Raw genomic sequence first — 17,066 nt, 5'->3', positions numbered from 1 at the left:
ACAAAGCCAAACAAAATGTAAATATAAAAGACTGTAAACAACAACAACATCTGTCTAGACCAGGACAAACAAATAGTCATAGTGAACTGTCCATTGGTACCACAGGTACAGGCGTCATATTTCTTGTAAGACATGGGCACTTCACCCTGTTTTAAAGAGGAAAGACAAACACGAGTTTTATTTTCAGCGATAAACTTCATTATCATTATTACTTATAAGATGTGAACACTTATTTTTTGTACTATTGGCTAAGGGCTTTCATTCAATCTGCAAAAAAAAACCCCAAAACAAAACATTTGGCCACTTGGTGGCAGTAAAGTTCACTTGGAAATAAATAGCAATCTCACTTCTTAACCTTCCTGTCGTGTTCAGGTCAATGATAGTCAGTGATAGTCAATGATTTTTTAAATTTACATACCCAACATTTAAAGTTAAATTGAACATGATGATACATTTAGAGTCACCCTGAAACTTCTACTTCACTTCTACTCAGTCACTTTCACTAACTCCCTAAATGACAGATACTCGCCTGACAACATACTTTTCTGCATACTGTGTACCATGTTTAAAGAACTTGCTGTATAAGAATGTAAAATTACAATTGCCTTTATTACTTCATAGAAAGTAAAATAAACTGTGAATGAAAGTAGCTTACCTTTCTCGTCTTTGCATTTGTTCAATAGTTTCAAGAAGAGGTTTCTTAAAACTCTCTGGAAGGAAAAGAGGTGCAAAGGCAGCCACAACAGCCAGACTCCCCAATATAATATAAGGTAGATACTTATAATACATACCTGAAGACACAGAGGGGGAAGTTAGGATGAGAGAAAACTCCTTTATGAGTGTGCATTTATAAAATATAGAAATTTAATCAAATGAGGTAAAACAGACAGTCAGAAACAGTTAGTACTAATGCTAAATGAATATTAATCAATGCACTCACCCAGACTTAACAATAAAGGGGCAATGCAACTTCCAATTCTGGAAACAGTATTGCTTATCCCCGTTGCTGTGTTTCTGAGCACTGTTGGGTAAAGCTCTGCGGTGTAGGCGAACATCAGGGAGGAACCGGTCGTGATTGAATACTTACCCAGCATTTCCAGTGCAAGAGCCAGATTTGATAGATCTAAAGAATAATACATTTGTTTAGTTTGTAGATATAAGTAAACAGTAAGAGACAAAACTCTAATCAAGTCTGTGAAACTTGTTTTATATAAGATGGTAATTCTGCATATACCTATCATATAGTCACTTCCTGCCTAGTAACACGAAAAGATCACAAAAACAAATTCTATTCTTCTATTATGATTATTTACATGTTCATATTTTTGTTGGTTCACATCCTACAATGTTAAATAACGTATCACATTTCGCACAATGCACACTGATGCTTTGGGTTTTTTTCCATCCTCTTTTCAACCTCTGTCCCTTTAAGGGCCCCACCTCCAGAAAAGCCTGATTTGTGATTTGTCAGCTCATCAAAGGCAACTTTGGCATAGTCTCCTGAAAGCTATCTGCCCTTAACATACACCTGTAGTTTCCTGATACACAATGAACCAGAAGAGACTGTGGATTCCAGCAGAAAGTCAGAAAGAAATGCATTCATGCATTCTCTGGGCCGAAAGATACTGTAATAATCATCCCCCAGTCAGTACTAATGCTAATGTAAACAACAATAGCCATGGACAAGGCTAGAACTAAAGATACAGGAAGCTACCTTTTTCCAGGATACATTACATTACAAAAAAAAAAGTAATCCTAAACTTTTGTAATGCTTTGAGACATTTTAGAGTTAGCAGAAGGGGCTCTAATGCGAAAATTTTAGCAGGCTCTAAGGCAGCTGTTGCATTTGGATTGAGTCAATTTCTTGTTCTTTGAAGAAAATGTTGCCAAACAGCTGCTCTGCAGACACATCACTGCATGCAGATAACTGATGATAGATCAGTTACGTCAGGCAAAGAAAGGTTCAGTGTTTTATATGTATGAAAGAATAACTATCTTTGCCAGAGGCTTTATAATTTGTAACTGGAAGAACTTTTATGTGCAAAATAGCTACAGTGCTTTCCAAAAATAATTTTTTGGGACTTTTGGTCCCCTTTTTCTTTAGATGTTACCTGGAAGATGGGAAGCAGGTGCAGTGATTTATTAGAACATGTGCAAACCCATATGGGAATATAGGTTTCTTTGTATAGTACAAAGGAGGTTAAAGTCAATATTTGGTTCCAGATAGCACATCTTTGTCTGTTTCCTGCCTTTTGTTCAGTTCTCTGTCAAGACGATCCCAGACCGTTTCAATAATGTTGGGGTCCAGGCTGTAAGGAAGCCAATGCGTGTTTTTCTATATAGGTATATTTTTACTATATTGGCATGCTAAAAGTTGAAGCTGTTGTCCTTCAGATAATAGGTACTTTTAAACCAAAAGTTTTAAAAATGATTTTTGTTCCAGTTCTTGAGGATTTTGGTATATCTCAGCCTTTTTGTTTACCCTCCTTAGGAATGTTTTTTTTGACAGCCATACATTGCACACCATCCCAGTTTATGCTGCATTTTCAGCAAACATCACTCTTTGCATCTTGTTGTTGTAAAAATATAATTTCATCCTTGTCAAACTGTTATCTTTGACATTTTTATAGATTCCACTGAAGAAATGAGAACAAATTACACGTTTCAATGGCAGGCTGCTAGTAACGAATGCCTAAAGCAATACTTTAGGTTCTTTGTTATGAGTTGTAGGTAGACACGACAGTGTTTCATGCTTTGAGCTAGGTGCCCTGTTATGCTTGAATGATTCATAAATCAATGCTTAACAGTGGCTTAACAACATTTTTTCCCTAAAATGGACAATTACAATGACTGAAATTTAGAAGACCAAGACAAAATACAAAAAAACCAACAAGAAAGTCTGGGTCCTTGAAAGCACATAATAAATAAATTTTAAAAAAATCACAGTAGTGTGTATCACTCATCAAAGGAAAAGGAATAATTATAGTATGGGCACTTTAAGCAATAAGTAACTTATATATGACTCATCAATTGTTCTAATGTGAATTCTTGCAGCTTGCTTTTAAGAAATTTTACCATCTGGAACAAGTTGAATCAGGTAGAGTGGCACGGCTCCGAAGACCAACGTAAGGATCACAGACAGGCGTCGTGGAAGGTATAGCAGAGCCATCCAGCTGGAAATGTATGCTGGAATCTCTACAACTGCTGAGATGAAGCAACTGATGTAGGGGTTTTCATGGAGTTGTGCTGTATTGAAAGACAGGCTATAGTAGCCAACAATCATAGTGAACCTGGGAAAATCAAAGGGAAATGAAAGCGTTTTTTTCATCTAAGTGAACTTTCCAAAGATTTTTCTGCATGCATGCATTTTTTTCAAATGCAAATCGTAATCATTTTGTCTATCGCAGATCTTATATTATGGAAACAGAAATACATGAAAAACCAAAAGAAAAATGAATTTTCTTTTAGTAAAAAATCATTTTTAGTTAAGAGACAGGTCATTTTAGCTGTTTATCTGCTAATTCTCCTTTTGATTTCCATGAGGAATCCGGCAAATTCCTTGTTTGTTAATTTTCTCGTTGTTTCATTATTTTCTCAATCTGAGGATGTCTCATTAAGTCGCTATGTACCACACTGTCTTCACTGTTTACTCACAACACAAAGCAGAGGATGAGTGTTGTGGCTCTGATGCTGCTCTGCCTCAGCAGGTCAAAGACATTGTAATGCTCCTTGGAGTGTGTCTGCATCTTTTCTGTCTGGAAGACACATAAAATTAGTTTGACTGTGTGAGCAGGGCTTTTTCAAAAAATATTAAAACACAAAAATGTTTAAGATTTCTTTTTTTTCATGCATTTTTATACTAATAATATCAGTCAAATGTCAAATATATTAAAAAATATATATATATATATTAATATATTTATTTATTTGTAAAACTTGAACTTGTTTTCAAATGATAACAACTGTGTTCTGCATCTTGGGTTAATCCAGTAATGTTTAAGTGAAAGTTCACTTACACCACAGTCTTCAAAGATGATCCTCGGAGCTTGAACTTTGTTCCACTTAGCAGCAGTTCTTATAATGGCCTCGGCTTCCTCAACTCTGCCTCGAGAAAGCAACCACCGGGGAGACTCTGGCATAAGCCTGGCTTAATATTTAACACAAACAGAAGGATGCAGACTTAATCAGAGGGATTTTGGAGACAAAGCAAAAAAGACAGTGAAATAAGGTCAATAAACTTGTTAGTGGGAACAGTTTGTTCTTTTTGTTTCAGCTGCTCCCTTTAGGGGTTGTGACAGAGGATCATCTTCATCTGTCACACCTTATCCTTAAGATCCTCTTCTATCACACTGACCCATGCATTTCCTCGTTCACTACATCCATAAACCTTATCTGTGATTTTCTTCTTCTCCTGTCTGCCATCTCCATGTTTAACATCCTTTTCCCAGTGTATCAGCTATCTCTCCTCTGTCCATCTTCAAACCATATCAACCTGAACCTTGCCTCTTTTTCTCTCCAAATATTGAGCTGTCCCTAGGAAATATTTATATCTAATCTTGTCTGCTTCTAGTAACTGAAAAATCTGCCATCTTCATTTTGGCCTCATGTCTTTCTGTAAACACTACTGTGTCAAAACCTTACATTACAGCAGGCCTCACTACCCTCTCTTTGCATCTTCACCATTCCAACTGCATCCCTCTCGTTCACATACATATTCTTCTACTGGCTATCATTCCTGCAGTCCATATTTCCACCTGGCTTGGCTCTCTTGCACCTACACCGTATTCTTTCTTTAGATAACAATATCATCTGTGTATGTCACAGTCTATGGAAACTCCCCCCTGACTAATGTCCACCACAGTTTCAAGCAAGTCAATACATTTGATTCAGTTCCTACAGGGAATGCTATATAAAGATATGTAGAGAGATAGATATGCTAGAGCTAGTGCCACCTACCACCAAAAGGGGACGTAGGCCACACAAGGCAAAGATAAAGCCAATGACAGTGATTTCCAGTCCCTTAAAAAGTATGCTAAGAGTGGAAGTATCATGTATCCAATAGCAAAGCCTAGACAAAGATGAGTAAAGGACACGCACTTTGCCAGTTAAGACCTCAGAACCTGCAAAAAAAGAGGGGGTAATGATGAATAAAAACTTATGTGTTCCAAAAAACAAAACAAAAAAAGGAAACAAACTGAAGATTGCACAAAAAACTCTGTTTGTATGTTATCATCACCATGCAGAGTGCCACCCCACAATAAATACGCTTTCATGTATATTTTTTTAACATCTGAATTTGTTTATGGCAGTGAGGTGTGGTTTGTGGCTCAGCTGCAAAGGGACACGTGAGACAGAGTGCTTCTAGAAGCACTGTCCACTGAGAGGGTTCACGCATCTGCAGCAAATTTGCCAATCACTGCCTGTTATTTTATGTAAAAGTGTGCTGAGACCCCTGGAAAGACTGAAAGTGCTGGAGGCAGCGGGGGCTTGCCAGTAAAGACTTGTCAAAATGTGTTTCAGAGTGATTTTTGTGAGGATTAAATGCACCTTGCCATTGGGTATATATGGCACACAGACTAAACGCACACAGTGTGCATTAAGAAACTGAATAAAAGCATAGAGGCTGCAGAAACTACTCAGAAATATGTGAGTGATGTGACACCTGACAGGTTAGCTGTGAGAGTTACAGCAGAATGATCTGCAATAAAGCAGCTGTCTTCTGAATGACTCCTTCACTCCATTTGAGCTGTCACCTGACTTCAGTTTCTGACTAATTTTGCACTTATATCAAAACATCTGCTGCTCTTTTTGCTGTACAAAGCACACGTGTAAAACCTGCACTTAGACATTCCTCTGGTGTTTTCTATTCTTGGCTCCCTAGTTTATGCTCCTTGTGTTAGATTGCATCAAAATGCATCTTTCAAACTGCATCATTTATTAATTGGCATGATGTTAGTAGATCAGCAGTAGAACCTAACGCTCCCATTGGCACTTTTTAGGATTGTGGTGTCATTACAATTTGTCCCACTGTCACGGCTGCGGCAGCAGTCATGTGGTGTGTGAGAGTAAGGACCCAAGATGCAGGTACAGGCTGAGATGCGAGTGAGCTTTATTTACAGTAGTGGCAAAAAACAGGAAATGCAGAATGGGGAGCTACCAAAACTAACCTGAAACCATAACTACACGGGATGATGAGCAGGGATGACACAGAGAATGTAGAGCAGAGAGCCACAGAGATACACCGAGTAACACAGACGGTCCGACAGTGAGCAAAGACAACCCCACACTATAAATACACACACAAAAGGAAAAAGGGACAGCAAACAGGAGGGAGGCACAGCTGATCCTAATTAACATGACGAGACAAGAGACACAGACCTTAAAAGTAAAACAGGAAACGCAGAACACAGGGAAGCCACATAACAAAACCTGAAATGAGAACTCAAGAAATACTAAAGGGCTGAGGAGCTAAAGTGAGCAAGAAATCAAAAACTAAAAGCACAAAACTCAAAAACACTGGGTCACTGACACAGGACCATGACACCCTCTTATAAATCTGGCCCTTAGTTTTGCATCATAGCTAAATAAATGTTCCATCCTACCCAACACAAGAGCAGCCACAAAGTTGGACATCTGTCCCAAACCGTTGATGAAGAGGATGATGAGGAACATAATCCATGAACCAGAAAAGACTTGAGCAAAGGTGAAAACTGTCTGTAGTGCCAAAGCTGCAAAAAGAACGGGTTTTCTGCCATATCTAGACAGAGAAGATAAATATATTAGTAAACATATACATGCATAAAAAGTGTTGTACTTCCTATACAGTTGTGTGAATTGCATCTAAAAATCTGGATGGAAGGAGCACAAATTGAAAATAAATAAGTACATATCTCAAAATAATAACTGTGTTCTACCACTCTATTTCTTATTATACTGGTAAAAATACAACTCCATCATCAATTAAAATCACAGAAAAGTTCGTCTGGATGTAGCATTTTCAGCGGCATAATACATGTCTTTTATATTACTGACTATTATAAGTGTATACTGTAACATGATCTTTTTAAATGATTTTCATTTTTATTTCTTTTTACAATAAAGACAATCTTAATATCGAAACACGGAAGCCTTTCCTGAACCTTTAAAGAATGGTGTGGTGTTTGGTCTCTTTCACATGAATCTCATGTCAGTACCTGTCTGACAGCTGGCCTGACAAGAACGATCCAAGGAGTCCTCCCACGAAGAAAACAGTAGATGTGAACGGCTGCTTCCATTGGTTACTGCACACCAAGTCAAACTGGAAAATGAGATATTAACAGTTGAATGACTGAATATGTGCATGCAGGAAATAACAATGTTAAAGTCAGTGTGATTTGTGCTGACTGTTGCTGGGTGTATTCAAATGTCTTTTCACTCTAAGTAGAAAGAAAAAGGGTGCGTCTTTCCTGGTGTGCAGAAACGAATCCCCAAAGAGCACCTTGAACTTTAAGCACTGACAAAATAATGACAAGCTGAAGACTCAAAGGTCAACAAGATTACAACAAGATAATGAGAAATAAGCCATGTTGATAACAGTAGAGAAAGAGTTTTCTAGAGGAATTTATATCATGTTCCTATGTTGACTGACTGCACCTACTGTATGTTCACAGGTGTGTTCTGTCCTAACTGTTGAATAAATGGATGGGCTGAAATCCCCTGTCTTGGATAAGGTAGGAGGAAAGGAGCCACATAGACTAAGGACTTAATGATATATCTGCAACATCAAGAAAAAACAGCTGATGCTGCTAAAAAATACTACATGAAAAATAAGTAGATGTAGAAGAAGGATTGACCATACCTCAGAAACTATAGTGGATTCATAGATGTCTTTGCTATAGCTCCACCCATCTACACAGCCCTCCTCCTCCAGGTCTGTAAGGTTGACATCCCTGCCAGGAATGTATCCCTGAGCAGAGAGATTTCTGACCACATCCAACCTGTATCTGCTGCATCTGCTCAGCTCCTGTTTCCCATCCACCTCCTCATAGTCACAAGGATACAAACAGTTTTAGGGTTATTAGTATTGAGACATTTAAGAAAAACTCAGTAGGATGTCATAGTGTTTACAAAAATATGTAATATTGAGGCAACAATGGGCCTATACGGTGGCCCTGAGAGGCCAAATGGACTGCAACTTAAAAAAACACCAGCAATAACAAAAATGCTGCGAAAACACACAAAATACAACGGAAATAGTACAAACGAAAACAGAAATAGGAATAACTAAAACAGGAATAGGAAAAAACAGATTTCCAAAAGCACAAGGGAAGTGTTTCTGGGGAGACAATAACCTGACGGACCAGTTGCAGGAACCAAAATAGCCCAAGAAGTGGAGGATCTATGGTTTTGTAAGGAAAGAAAAGATGAGAGGAAAGTGTGTTAGCCTAACTATTAGCCTAAAAATCCATCATCACTATTATATGAATCATGACAAAACACACCTATTATTTTTTGGGTTCCTGCAACTGGTACATCGGGTTATTGTCTCCCCAGAAACACTTCCCTTGTGCTTTTTCCAACCAAAATATTTGTATAAAATTGCACAAAAAGAATAGATGGTCCAAATCCTCCTCTTCTGTTTCACAAAATACACAATTACCGGTTTCTATTTCTTGGAAATGTGGATCTTCTGACAACCAGGAAACTTGAACTTTGTGCTTTTTCCTATTTCTGTTTTGCAATATTTTATTGCATTTCATAAAGATTTAATGGTTTTTAGTTTAAATGTATTGTTTACACTGCTTTTTTTAAACTTTCAACTACCAGCAACATAAAAACTCATTTAGTTCCCAAAAGTAGTTTTCTACTTCTCCCAAGCATGTTTTTTTTGTTTTGAAATAAGCATAAATGTGTTCGAATAAATACAAATGTTTTGAGTTACATTATTGGAAAAATATTTGAAGCAAACTCAATTATCACTGAAAAACTGCATCAGTAGTTTAAATGTTTTCTTTGATGTGCTGTATCACAGAGTTGGGGCTCTCGCAGTCACTTACTTTGATTGGGATGACACTTTTACGCCAGTCTTCAGTGAGGTTGATACCAGATACCAGGCAGTGATGACTCGGTGTATCAGTCAGAAAAACGAGAGTGAAAGCACCAAATCCATTTGGCATAATGGTGGCAACGAGCGAGAAGAAGACAATTTGCTGGAAACGTCCCCACTGCCCCAGAAAACCAATGGTTTCAGCATAATCTCTCATAGTCAAATAATTATAACCCTTTTTCTAAGCTGCTGACTCTTCTGTCTTCCTGAAACAGCATTGTGCTTACATGTACTCCACCCAAACACACACAGATCCTGGCTCCTATTACCTCTTTTGTACTGTTCAAAATAACCTTCTAAACTTTTATTTATATATTTTTAAACTGTGACTTTCACAAGCTGCTGTGTTTCCAGGAGTGACTAATGTTATCATAATGACACATCTGTGTATTTTTTTTTCCAGTTAACTTTTCACTGTATACGTGAACATACACATTTAATAACATACTTGTATATAATATAACTGAGATTTGGACAAGGAGTATACATAAGTAACTGTATCATTGTGGCTAGGGTATAGTTTTGCCTTAGCTGCAGTAGGAGGAGTGGGTGCAGTGCAGAAATCAGCGCCTAGTGGAGTTATTGCCACACAGGGTGTGGATTGCCTAACAAACCGGTCTTTATTCTATAGGATAATAAGGAGAACCTTGTGTGCGTTTCATAGGACAAACACACACATATAGGCGTGGCCGTGTCAGCTGCACAGCTCTGGGCAAGAAACCCGAGCTGTTGCTGCGAGAGTGCACCCTGGAGCCAGGCACATCAAGCAGGGTTGAGTTTCCAGTATGCAGAGCAATATAAGGGAGGCTAAATTTAGGAAGCAAAACAAGATGGCTGTTACTAAAAGTTAATCTAGATCTAGATGTGCAATCAGCCATTCCTATCATTATGGGCTCTAATATTGGAACACCAGTGACTAATAGCATTGTTGCTCGAATGTAGGCTGGGTAGTGAAAACACTTTGAAAGGTAGTTATATCCTATGTGCCATATGTTTATATGCATGTTTATCTAAAATATAATGTCATAAATGCTACAATGGTTTTCTCGAGCATTTGATAGAGCTATAGTTCATGACTTTTTTAACCTGTTGTCTGTCTTGACACTTCTCTCACTCAAAGCTGCAATTGGATTGGTGAGATAAGGCTAATCAGTCAGCCTCAAGCGCTGTGGTTGACACACTACAGCTCAGCAGTGCTGAAGAAGCCCTGGAATGTCTTAAAATTGTGACTGAGCCACTGACTTAAATATAATTCAGGCAGGCATCCCTGAGAGATCCTAAATATGTCCAAATCTTTTCTTTTACTAATCTAAAATTCACTGAGGTGTAAAATATAAATGTTCTCTCTGCTATTTGTAAATCATAATGTTGTAGCTCCATTACAGTTAATATAAACTAATGCTGCATTATTATTCCACAGCAGGTTGGAAAGAATGAAAATGCTGTCATGCCAATGAGACTGAGAAGACCAAAAATAAAAGAAAACAAAAACAGAATTTGCTCTAACGTAGTGAAGTCAATTTGAAAACTGCCCCCTCTAGCTTTTCACAGTGTGCATTACACTGCATGTTCATAATTAAGTGACGCAAATACTCTGAAATACAGTAGGGACATAATGCCCTAGCTTAAACTAAGAAAATAAGATTAATAATAATCATTAACATTATTAAACAAATTTAACGTTATGACATGATTTAACAATGTCAGTTATAACTTTATAATATGCTAAGTGTGAGAAGCAAGAGTCTGGTGAAGCACTGGTGTCATGTCAGTCATGAAGGTGCAGCTACAATATCAATTATAATACTGAACCTGTCCTGCCTGTTTAATCTTAGTTACTCAGTATAGGGACTAAAGCCCTTTATATTTTAAAATTGTGCAATGTTACGTAAGGCCCAAAATGGCCTCCGTACAAGAAAGTAGTAGCTCTAATATTGACCAGTAACGAACCACCACACGCACACTGTAATGGGTTACACAAGATTTATTTGTTCTTTCTCCGGGTAAAACTACTGGCTGAAGACACAACTCTGGCCAGGAATCCAAGGCCCAAAGCCACCGCGGTCAGGGTTGTTAGCCTGGTTACAAACAGGGGAAAGGTGGTCACTTGGAAGAACAAGCAGCCAAAACGTATCAATCCTGCATCTTCCTCAAAAAGGCTTGCCACCCACCTTTTCAGGCCCGACTTCATTCGAGGCTGGGTCTCCACATCACATCCTGGGAGCTGGAACTTCCCCAACACTGGTCCAGTTTCCTTGTCAGGGGCACAGAGAGTCTCCAGTCCAGTGTTTGTTTTCCTGCCTTCCAGCACATCCACTCACATCCCAATAAGAATGAGTCCTCCCTCCAACATCCTCAGTTTATTTTAAAAGCAAAACCAGGCCAGGTTAAAAATCTTTTCCGTTAAAACGTGCACACTTCATCCTGGAGCTTCGAGGCTTCCCTGCTACACCAGTGTCCTACTAAAAAAAACCCAACAACAACACCTACTTCCTGTTTCCTCTCCCCTTTATAGAGAAGGGCTCCAATCCTCCCCAATCAGCTGCTCCCTGTATTCAACTCCAAATAGCTGGCAGCTGGACTAGAGTAGAATCTCCACTCCCACATGGGTGTGGCCCACACCTCACATCAAACACAAAGAAACACCAAAGCATGCAATTAATACAAAACACAATCTAAAGTAATGCCAACCCAAAAGCTTAGTGGGGGATTCTCTCCATCCTTTTCCACCATGCTATACTCTGTAACACTGACTATAGAAAAATACTAATTATAGTTCAGTCTGACAGTTAAAATTAAATGTCTGATCCTTACATTTGAAAAATTTAAAGAATTAAGTGTAAACCCTCAGGCAGGTTGTGTGAAGACATGTCTGAAAGAAAACTGCTCGTGTTACATTTCCCTGAGAAAATACCTTATGTTGTTTCAGTTGCACAGGTTTTACTTGTTTGCTAATATTTGTTAGCAATGCTCTAATTTGTCTCCTTGTGCACATTCTCTCAGTGGTCTCTCTTATTGTTACGCATATATTTGTTTTTGTTTAACCTCACTGGTATCCTGCTGTGGTATTCCATACAGTCACTAAGACAAAAACAAATAACACGCTCCTACTCAGGTATCGCTGGTTTGCTGTCTTGTACCTCCTCTTCTGCTTTCTGCTACTGCACTCCCTCTTGTTTGCTCTCTCTATTGCTAACTGGAAGGCGATTACAGGGATTGAGGAACCAGTCATTACAATGATTATATTCGTTGCAAAATTTAACAGTTTTTGGTTACGCAGACCTGACAGTTTGCCAGTTAAAATACCAAACATGACTGGATGACCTCATCACCAATTCAATTCAATTTAATTTCAATTCAATTCAGTGTAATTTATACATTGCCAAATCACAACAACAGTTGCCTCAAGGCTCTATATTGTAAGGTAGACCCTACAATAATAACACCGGAATGACTTTGTGGTGCAGGCAATGGATATCTGCAACTACTATCATCTTACTATCATCTTAACTCTATTACTCCCAGTTTCAGCCAGTCCTTCATTGTTTATGTGAACATTGTTTTCTGTTCTTATTTTTGCTTCTAGGCTGCATTTTAAAAAGAAATGATAGTCCAGTTACATCGCTGGAGAGAATTATGGAAAACCCTGAGAGACGAGAAACTGAAGCAGAACTGCAAGAACCCAGAGACTGATGAAAGCTGAACAAAACAAAGAGTACTGAGCAATTTTGAGTGTTCTGACTTAGAATGTAATGAGGAAAATGATAGAAACTAAATAATAAGCAACATGTCAATCTCTGAATAATGTGGATAAGTTGGTTGCAAAGTGGCCCATAAACAAAAACACAAATTTAAGCAACCAGAGCATTTTCACCTGTTTGACACATGTAAAACAAGTTAGCTTTTGTTTAATCAAGCTGAAATAGAAAGGACTCTGATTGCTATATGTGGTAATCAGTACGTTATATGCAGTGAGGTGTAAGGAATGTCAACATTAGATTGAGACAAAAGATTGAGAATAAATGGCGGAAATTATTGACAGTTGTGGGATTGCATTAACAACTTGTTTTTTTTCTTTGATAAAGAGTTCTGGAGGACGTCCATTTTTTCAGCTGCTTATCCAATGAAGTGTTGCAGGAGGTGTAACCTATATCTGACTTTGGGAAAGAGGCAGCATACACGTATCCGTCACAGCAGAATAACAGATAGACAGAGACACACACAGCCTGTGGGTTGGACTCGGCCTGGGTTCGAGTCCAACCCACGGCCCTATGCCGTATGGTTTCCCCACTCAGAAGTTTCCCCTGAGAGTTTCACATTAAAAGCTACAGATGAGACAGTGACGGAAACAGAAAAAGAGCTGTGGTTTTTAACTGTCAGTCTCACACTTGGCTTAATTTGTTATTGCCTTTGTTGTCGGTGAGAAACTTGAACAATTATATGAGTGATGTTTTTTTTGTCTTTTGCTGGCAAGCCCCAAACACTCACACTGCCTTTTGGAGAAGAAGAGGAAAACTGTAATGCCCACACTCCACAATTTTTATCAAACATTTTGAATCCAGAGGGGATTTTAATAAAATAAAGGTCACAATAATAGCATCAATAAGCAAGCTGTTCTTTAGAAACAAATATGGTCATCAGAAATGCCAGCCCTTATGAAAATTAAAAGGTAAAACAAAAATACACCAGTGTCACCAAAGAAAATACATAACATTGTATAACTTCACTAATCTAGTATCACAATTTGTGAAAATAAATAAATAAATGAAAGAAATATCTATAAAATAAAATAAAACTGTAGCTTTCTGGATCCTTTTAGATTGTGTGAAAGCTAAAAATAATTTCATGCATAAAAATACAGCATTCACAAAAAGTCAAATAATTTATATGTTTGTGTTGTTCTTAGATCAAGATTGTCACAATAACCGTCTATATCTTGTTTCTCCTAAGGACCTGAATTGTTGAACTACTAGTTAAAGCTACCTGGCTTAGAACAATATCGGTCCCCCTGAGCGCACACAAAAAAAAAAAAATAGATAAAAAAAACCTCCAACAACAAGAACAGAACAAATAAACAAAACAAAAGGAGCATAAAACTTTTGAAAACCCTGTTAGTATAATTAACCAAATGTGAAGCCATACTTTTGGTCTGATAATGGCAGAAAACACCAGCACCACAAACATGATTGAGTGAGGTTCGGCTTTGCAGCTTTCCTAAATAGACACATAGCAAATATAGCCACCTTTTGTGGTCTGACAAAAGGGGCTAAAAACTAAAGCATGTATGACCAATTTGTACTGTACAGTTGTGGGAACCAGTGCAAAAGCTCCTTCCTTAATTCTTATCAGAGAAGAAGAAAAGAGGATAACTTTAAATTTTGGTATCGATCAGATACCAACTAAATGTGGGGCCAGTATTCCCCACACAATGCCAAAAACAACACTTTTAACTTAGAAAAAAAGTTAATGTAGAGGAGAGCAGTGTGTTATGACCTATGAGTTGATTCATGATCGATTAGCAAATTCTGAACACATTTTAATGATCACTAAATCACAGTGACTTTTACTATTCACAATAATTGGTTATACTTTTGAAACTGGGTTTTGTGGAAACCTAAAATATAAATGTGCCTATTTCTAAACAACTCTTCTATAAATCAAATTGAGATCACATTCAGTACAACGAGGTTTACACATACAATATTTCTTTGTATTTCCCCATAAATAATTTACGCAGTTAGGTTGGCAACATACTGAACTTAGAGGATAGAAACAAAGTATTGATTCTATCATGCTACTATCAATCCAATACCAATACCAGCATTGGTATCAATACTATTGATATTTAGATTGATCCGCCCATCTGTAATGATCAGCCTTCTGCTTGTAAAACATTCACAGTGCAGTCTTACACTGCCATATAGAAAACATCCCCTTTTGAATGCGGTAAGTGAAAGCTTATAATTTTAATCCATGCAGTCTGATATTGATTAAAACTAACTAAAAATCTGTAAAAATTTATTTAATTAAATTATAAATAATAATCCATGTATACTATTTCATAGAGACTGTATAACTTTTAATTTGTGAAATCAACCTTTTATGCAGTGTGGCAAATGTTTAAATAATACAAAGAACAATTAGGGCATTTGTTAAGAATAAACTAATATTATTGATCATTTTGAGAATAAAGTTGAATTTCAAGATCAAAGTTGAAATTCTATTTTGAGAAAAAAAGTCAAATTTGGTGATTACAGGTGTTTCAGGACAAAATGCCATGACTGCTATATACATTCTACAAAATGCCTTGTGCAGATGAATTAGTGAAACAAATTGATCAGCCGTCTTATAGTGTATTGTGATACAACGTACATCCTCTTCATTGCATGAGGTTGCAGTCATCGATATTCCTGCATCTGTCCATTGGGAGGCATTTAATTTGTTATAAATTCATTCAACTCTTCCACGTTTGTGTGTTTTTTCCTCTTTCTGTCATACTTATCACCACACTTTGGTTATGTGCTAAAAGAGAAATAATTTTATGACCAAAAACAGATTATGAAGTAGGATTTTACTAACTCATCTACACAAGGCATTTTATAGAGGATATAGCAGGCGTAGCAGTTTGTCTTAGTCTCCACATTTTATCTTTTTTCTCAAAATAGAATTTTGACTTTAATCTAGAAATTTTCACTTTATTCTCAAAGTGATCAATAGAATAAGTTGAAGTAGAATCTGTAGAATAAACTAGGGCAGGCATACCTTCCAAAAAAATGTGACATGATTCTAAAAGTTGACCTCTGTGTTACAGAAACAATGATTTTCATTTACATCAACATCGCAATTCTGGCAACAACAGCCCTGGCAAAAGGTATATTGTACTCTGTTTTCAATACAGAAATACTGATTGAATTTGTAAATTTGTACCAGGTTTTTTTTTATAGAATCAGTTTCGTTTTAATCCATACAATCCTTACATAGAAAATTTTTTGTGTTTTTGTTTCTTTTAGGATCAGTTGAATGCATTTTCTCGGAATCTCCTGGAACCCATTGTTGTTTTGGAGCCGTAGGACAGTCGCTAATTTTTCATGTGTCATATAAAACTGATACTTCAATTGTAATCGTGAAGGATAACAAACACAGGGTTTTAAAAACTGACAATCATGAGACTGTGTTTTTAGATCATGAATATGTAAATCAACCAAATAGGATCAATAATGGAACACTGAAACTGGGCAAAGCCATGAAGAAACACTCTGGATATTACCAGTTGGAAGAACATGACTCTAATGGAAAGTTACTGAAAAAAGCGAATGTATGTCTAAAAATACATGGTAGGTTTTTATTTTATTCTTTTGTTTGCTTCAAACTCAAGTTAATCATTATTATTAATTTACATGAATGGCTTTGTTTTATTAAAAGATAAAAAAGCAGATATTGTAAACCTAGTACATTAATTGTATAGTCATTTTTAATTTTTTAATTGAATATATATATATATATATATATATATATATATATATATATATATATATATATGTGCGTGTGTGTGTGTGTGAATATATATATATATGACTAGATTAAATCTTAATTCGATTAAAATTCGTTATTGCTTTAATCTTCAAATCTGCAAAAGCAAAAATACTTTACTGCTTTACACTTCACTGCACAGATTTAAAAAGTAACCTAAATATATATGCAGGATACAGTAAAACAATATTTGAGAGAAAACCTGAATACTAAATCAAAATTTGAGAATGGTCTGTTATACTGAATATGGGGGGAGCAAAGGCTGCAGGTTCATATTTGAGTTCTGTCTTTTAGAGAGTATTAGTTCATGTTATTGACAAGAAATGTAAATCTTAATTAATTCTTGATGCAAAAAAGTGTCAATGCCAGAGGCAAGAGAGAATACTACTGGTATTCTTTTGGCATTTGATCCCTGTCAAGGAATAAAAAAGGGGGTATTTTATGTGATTAA

General features: G+C 36.8%; 1 protein-coding gene across 1 annotated transcript; it reads right to left on the bottom strand.

The window, feature by feature from the left end:
• Window positions 1–11: 11 nt before the first annotated feature.
• On the bottom strand, window positions 12–16,518 carry LOC146660987 (organic cation/carnitine transporter 2-like). The gene is made up of 11 exons (XM_085421087.1): window positions 11,257–16,518; window positions 9,036–11,163; window positions 7,838–8,020; window positions 7,194–7,297; window positions 6,603–6,757; window positions 4,017–4,147; window positions 3,655–3,755; window positions 3,076–3,290; window positions 941–1,123; window positions 656–791; window positions 12–146 (listed from the first exon to the last, which is right to left on the bottom strand). The coding sequence occupies exons 2-11, from the start codon at window positions 9,240–9,242 to the stop codon at window positions 77–79; spliced, it is 1,485 nt and encodes a 494-aa protein (XP_085277213.1). The 5' UTR covers window positions 9,243–11,163; window positions 11,257–16,518; the 3' UTR covers window positions 12–76.
• Window positions 16,519–17,066: the final 548 nt, after the last annotated feature.

The sequence above is a fragment of the Rhamphochromis longiceps genome, linkage group LG10 (assembly GCF_057381845.1).
Source record: "Rhamphochromis longiceps isolate RC_006_pf linkage group LG10, R_longiceps_female_GT1.1, whole genome shotgun sequence".
Taxonomy (NCBI): domain Eukaryota; kingdom Metazoa; phylum Chordata; class Actinopteri; order Cichliformes; family Cichlidae; genus Rhamphochromis; species Rhamphochromis longiceps.
Note: the sequence above shows the minus strand (reverse complement) of the source record. Positions and strands in the feature narration are given on the sequence as shown.

Coding starts and splice junctions, on each gene's coding strand:
- LOC146660987 (XM_085421087.1), bottom strand. CDS start 9,242: ATGAGAGATTATGCTGAAACCATTGGTTTTCTGGGGCAGTGGGGACGT. Junction 8,021..9,035: donor AAAGTGTCATCCCAATCAAA/GTAAGTGACTGC, acceptor TGTGACTATGAG/GAGGTGGATGGGAAACAGGA. Junction 3,756..4,016: donor TCATCTTTGAAGACTGTGGT/GTAAGTGAACTT, acceptor TGTGTCTTCCAG/ACAGAAAAGATGCAGACACA.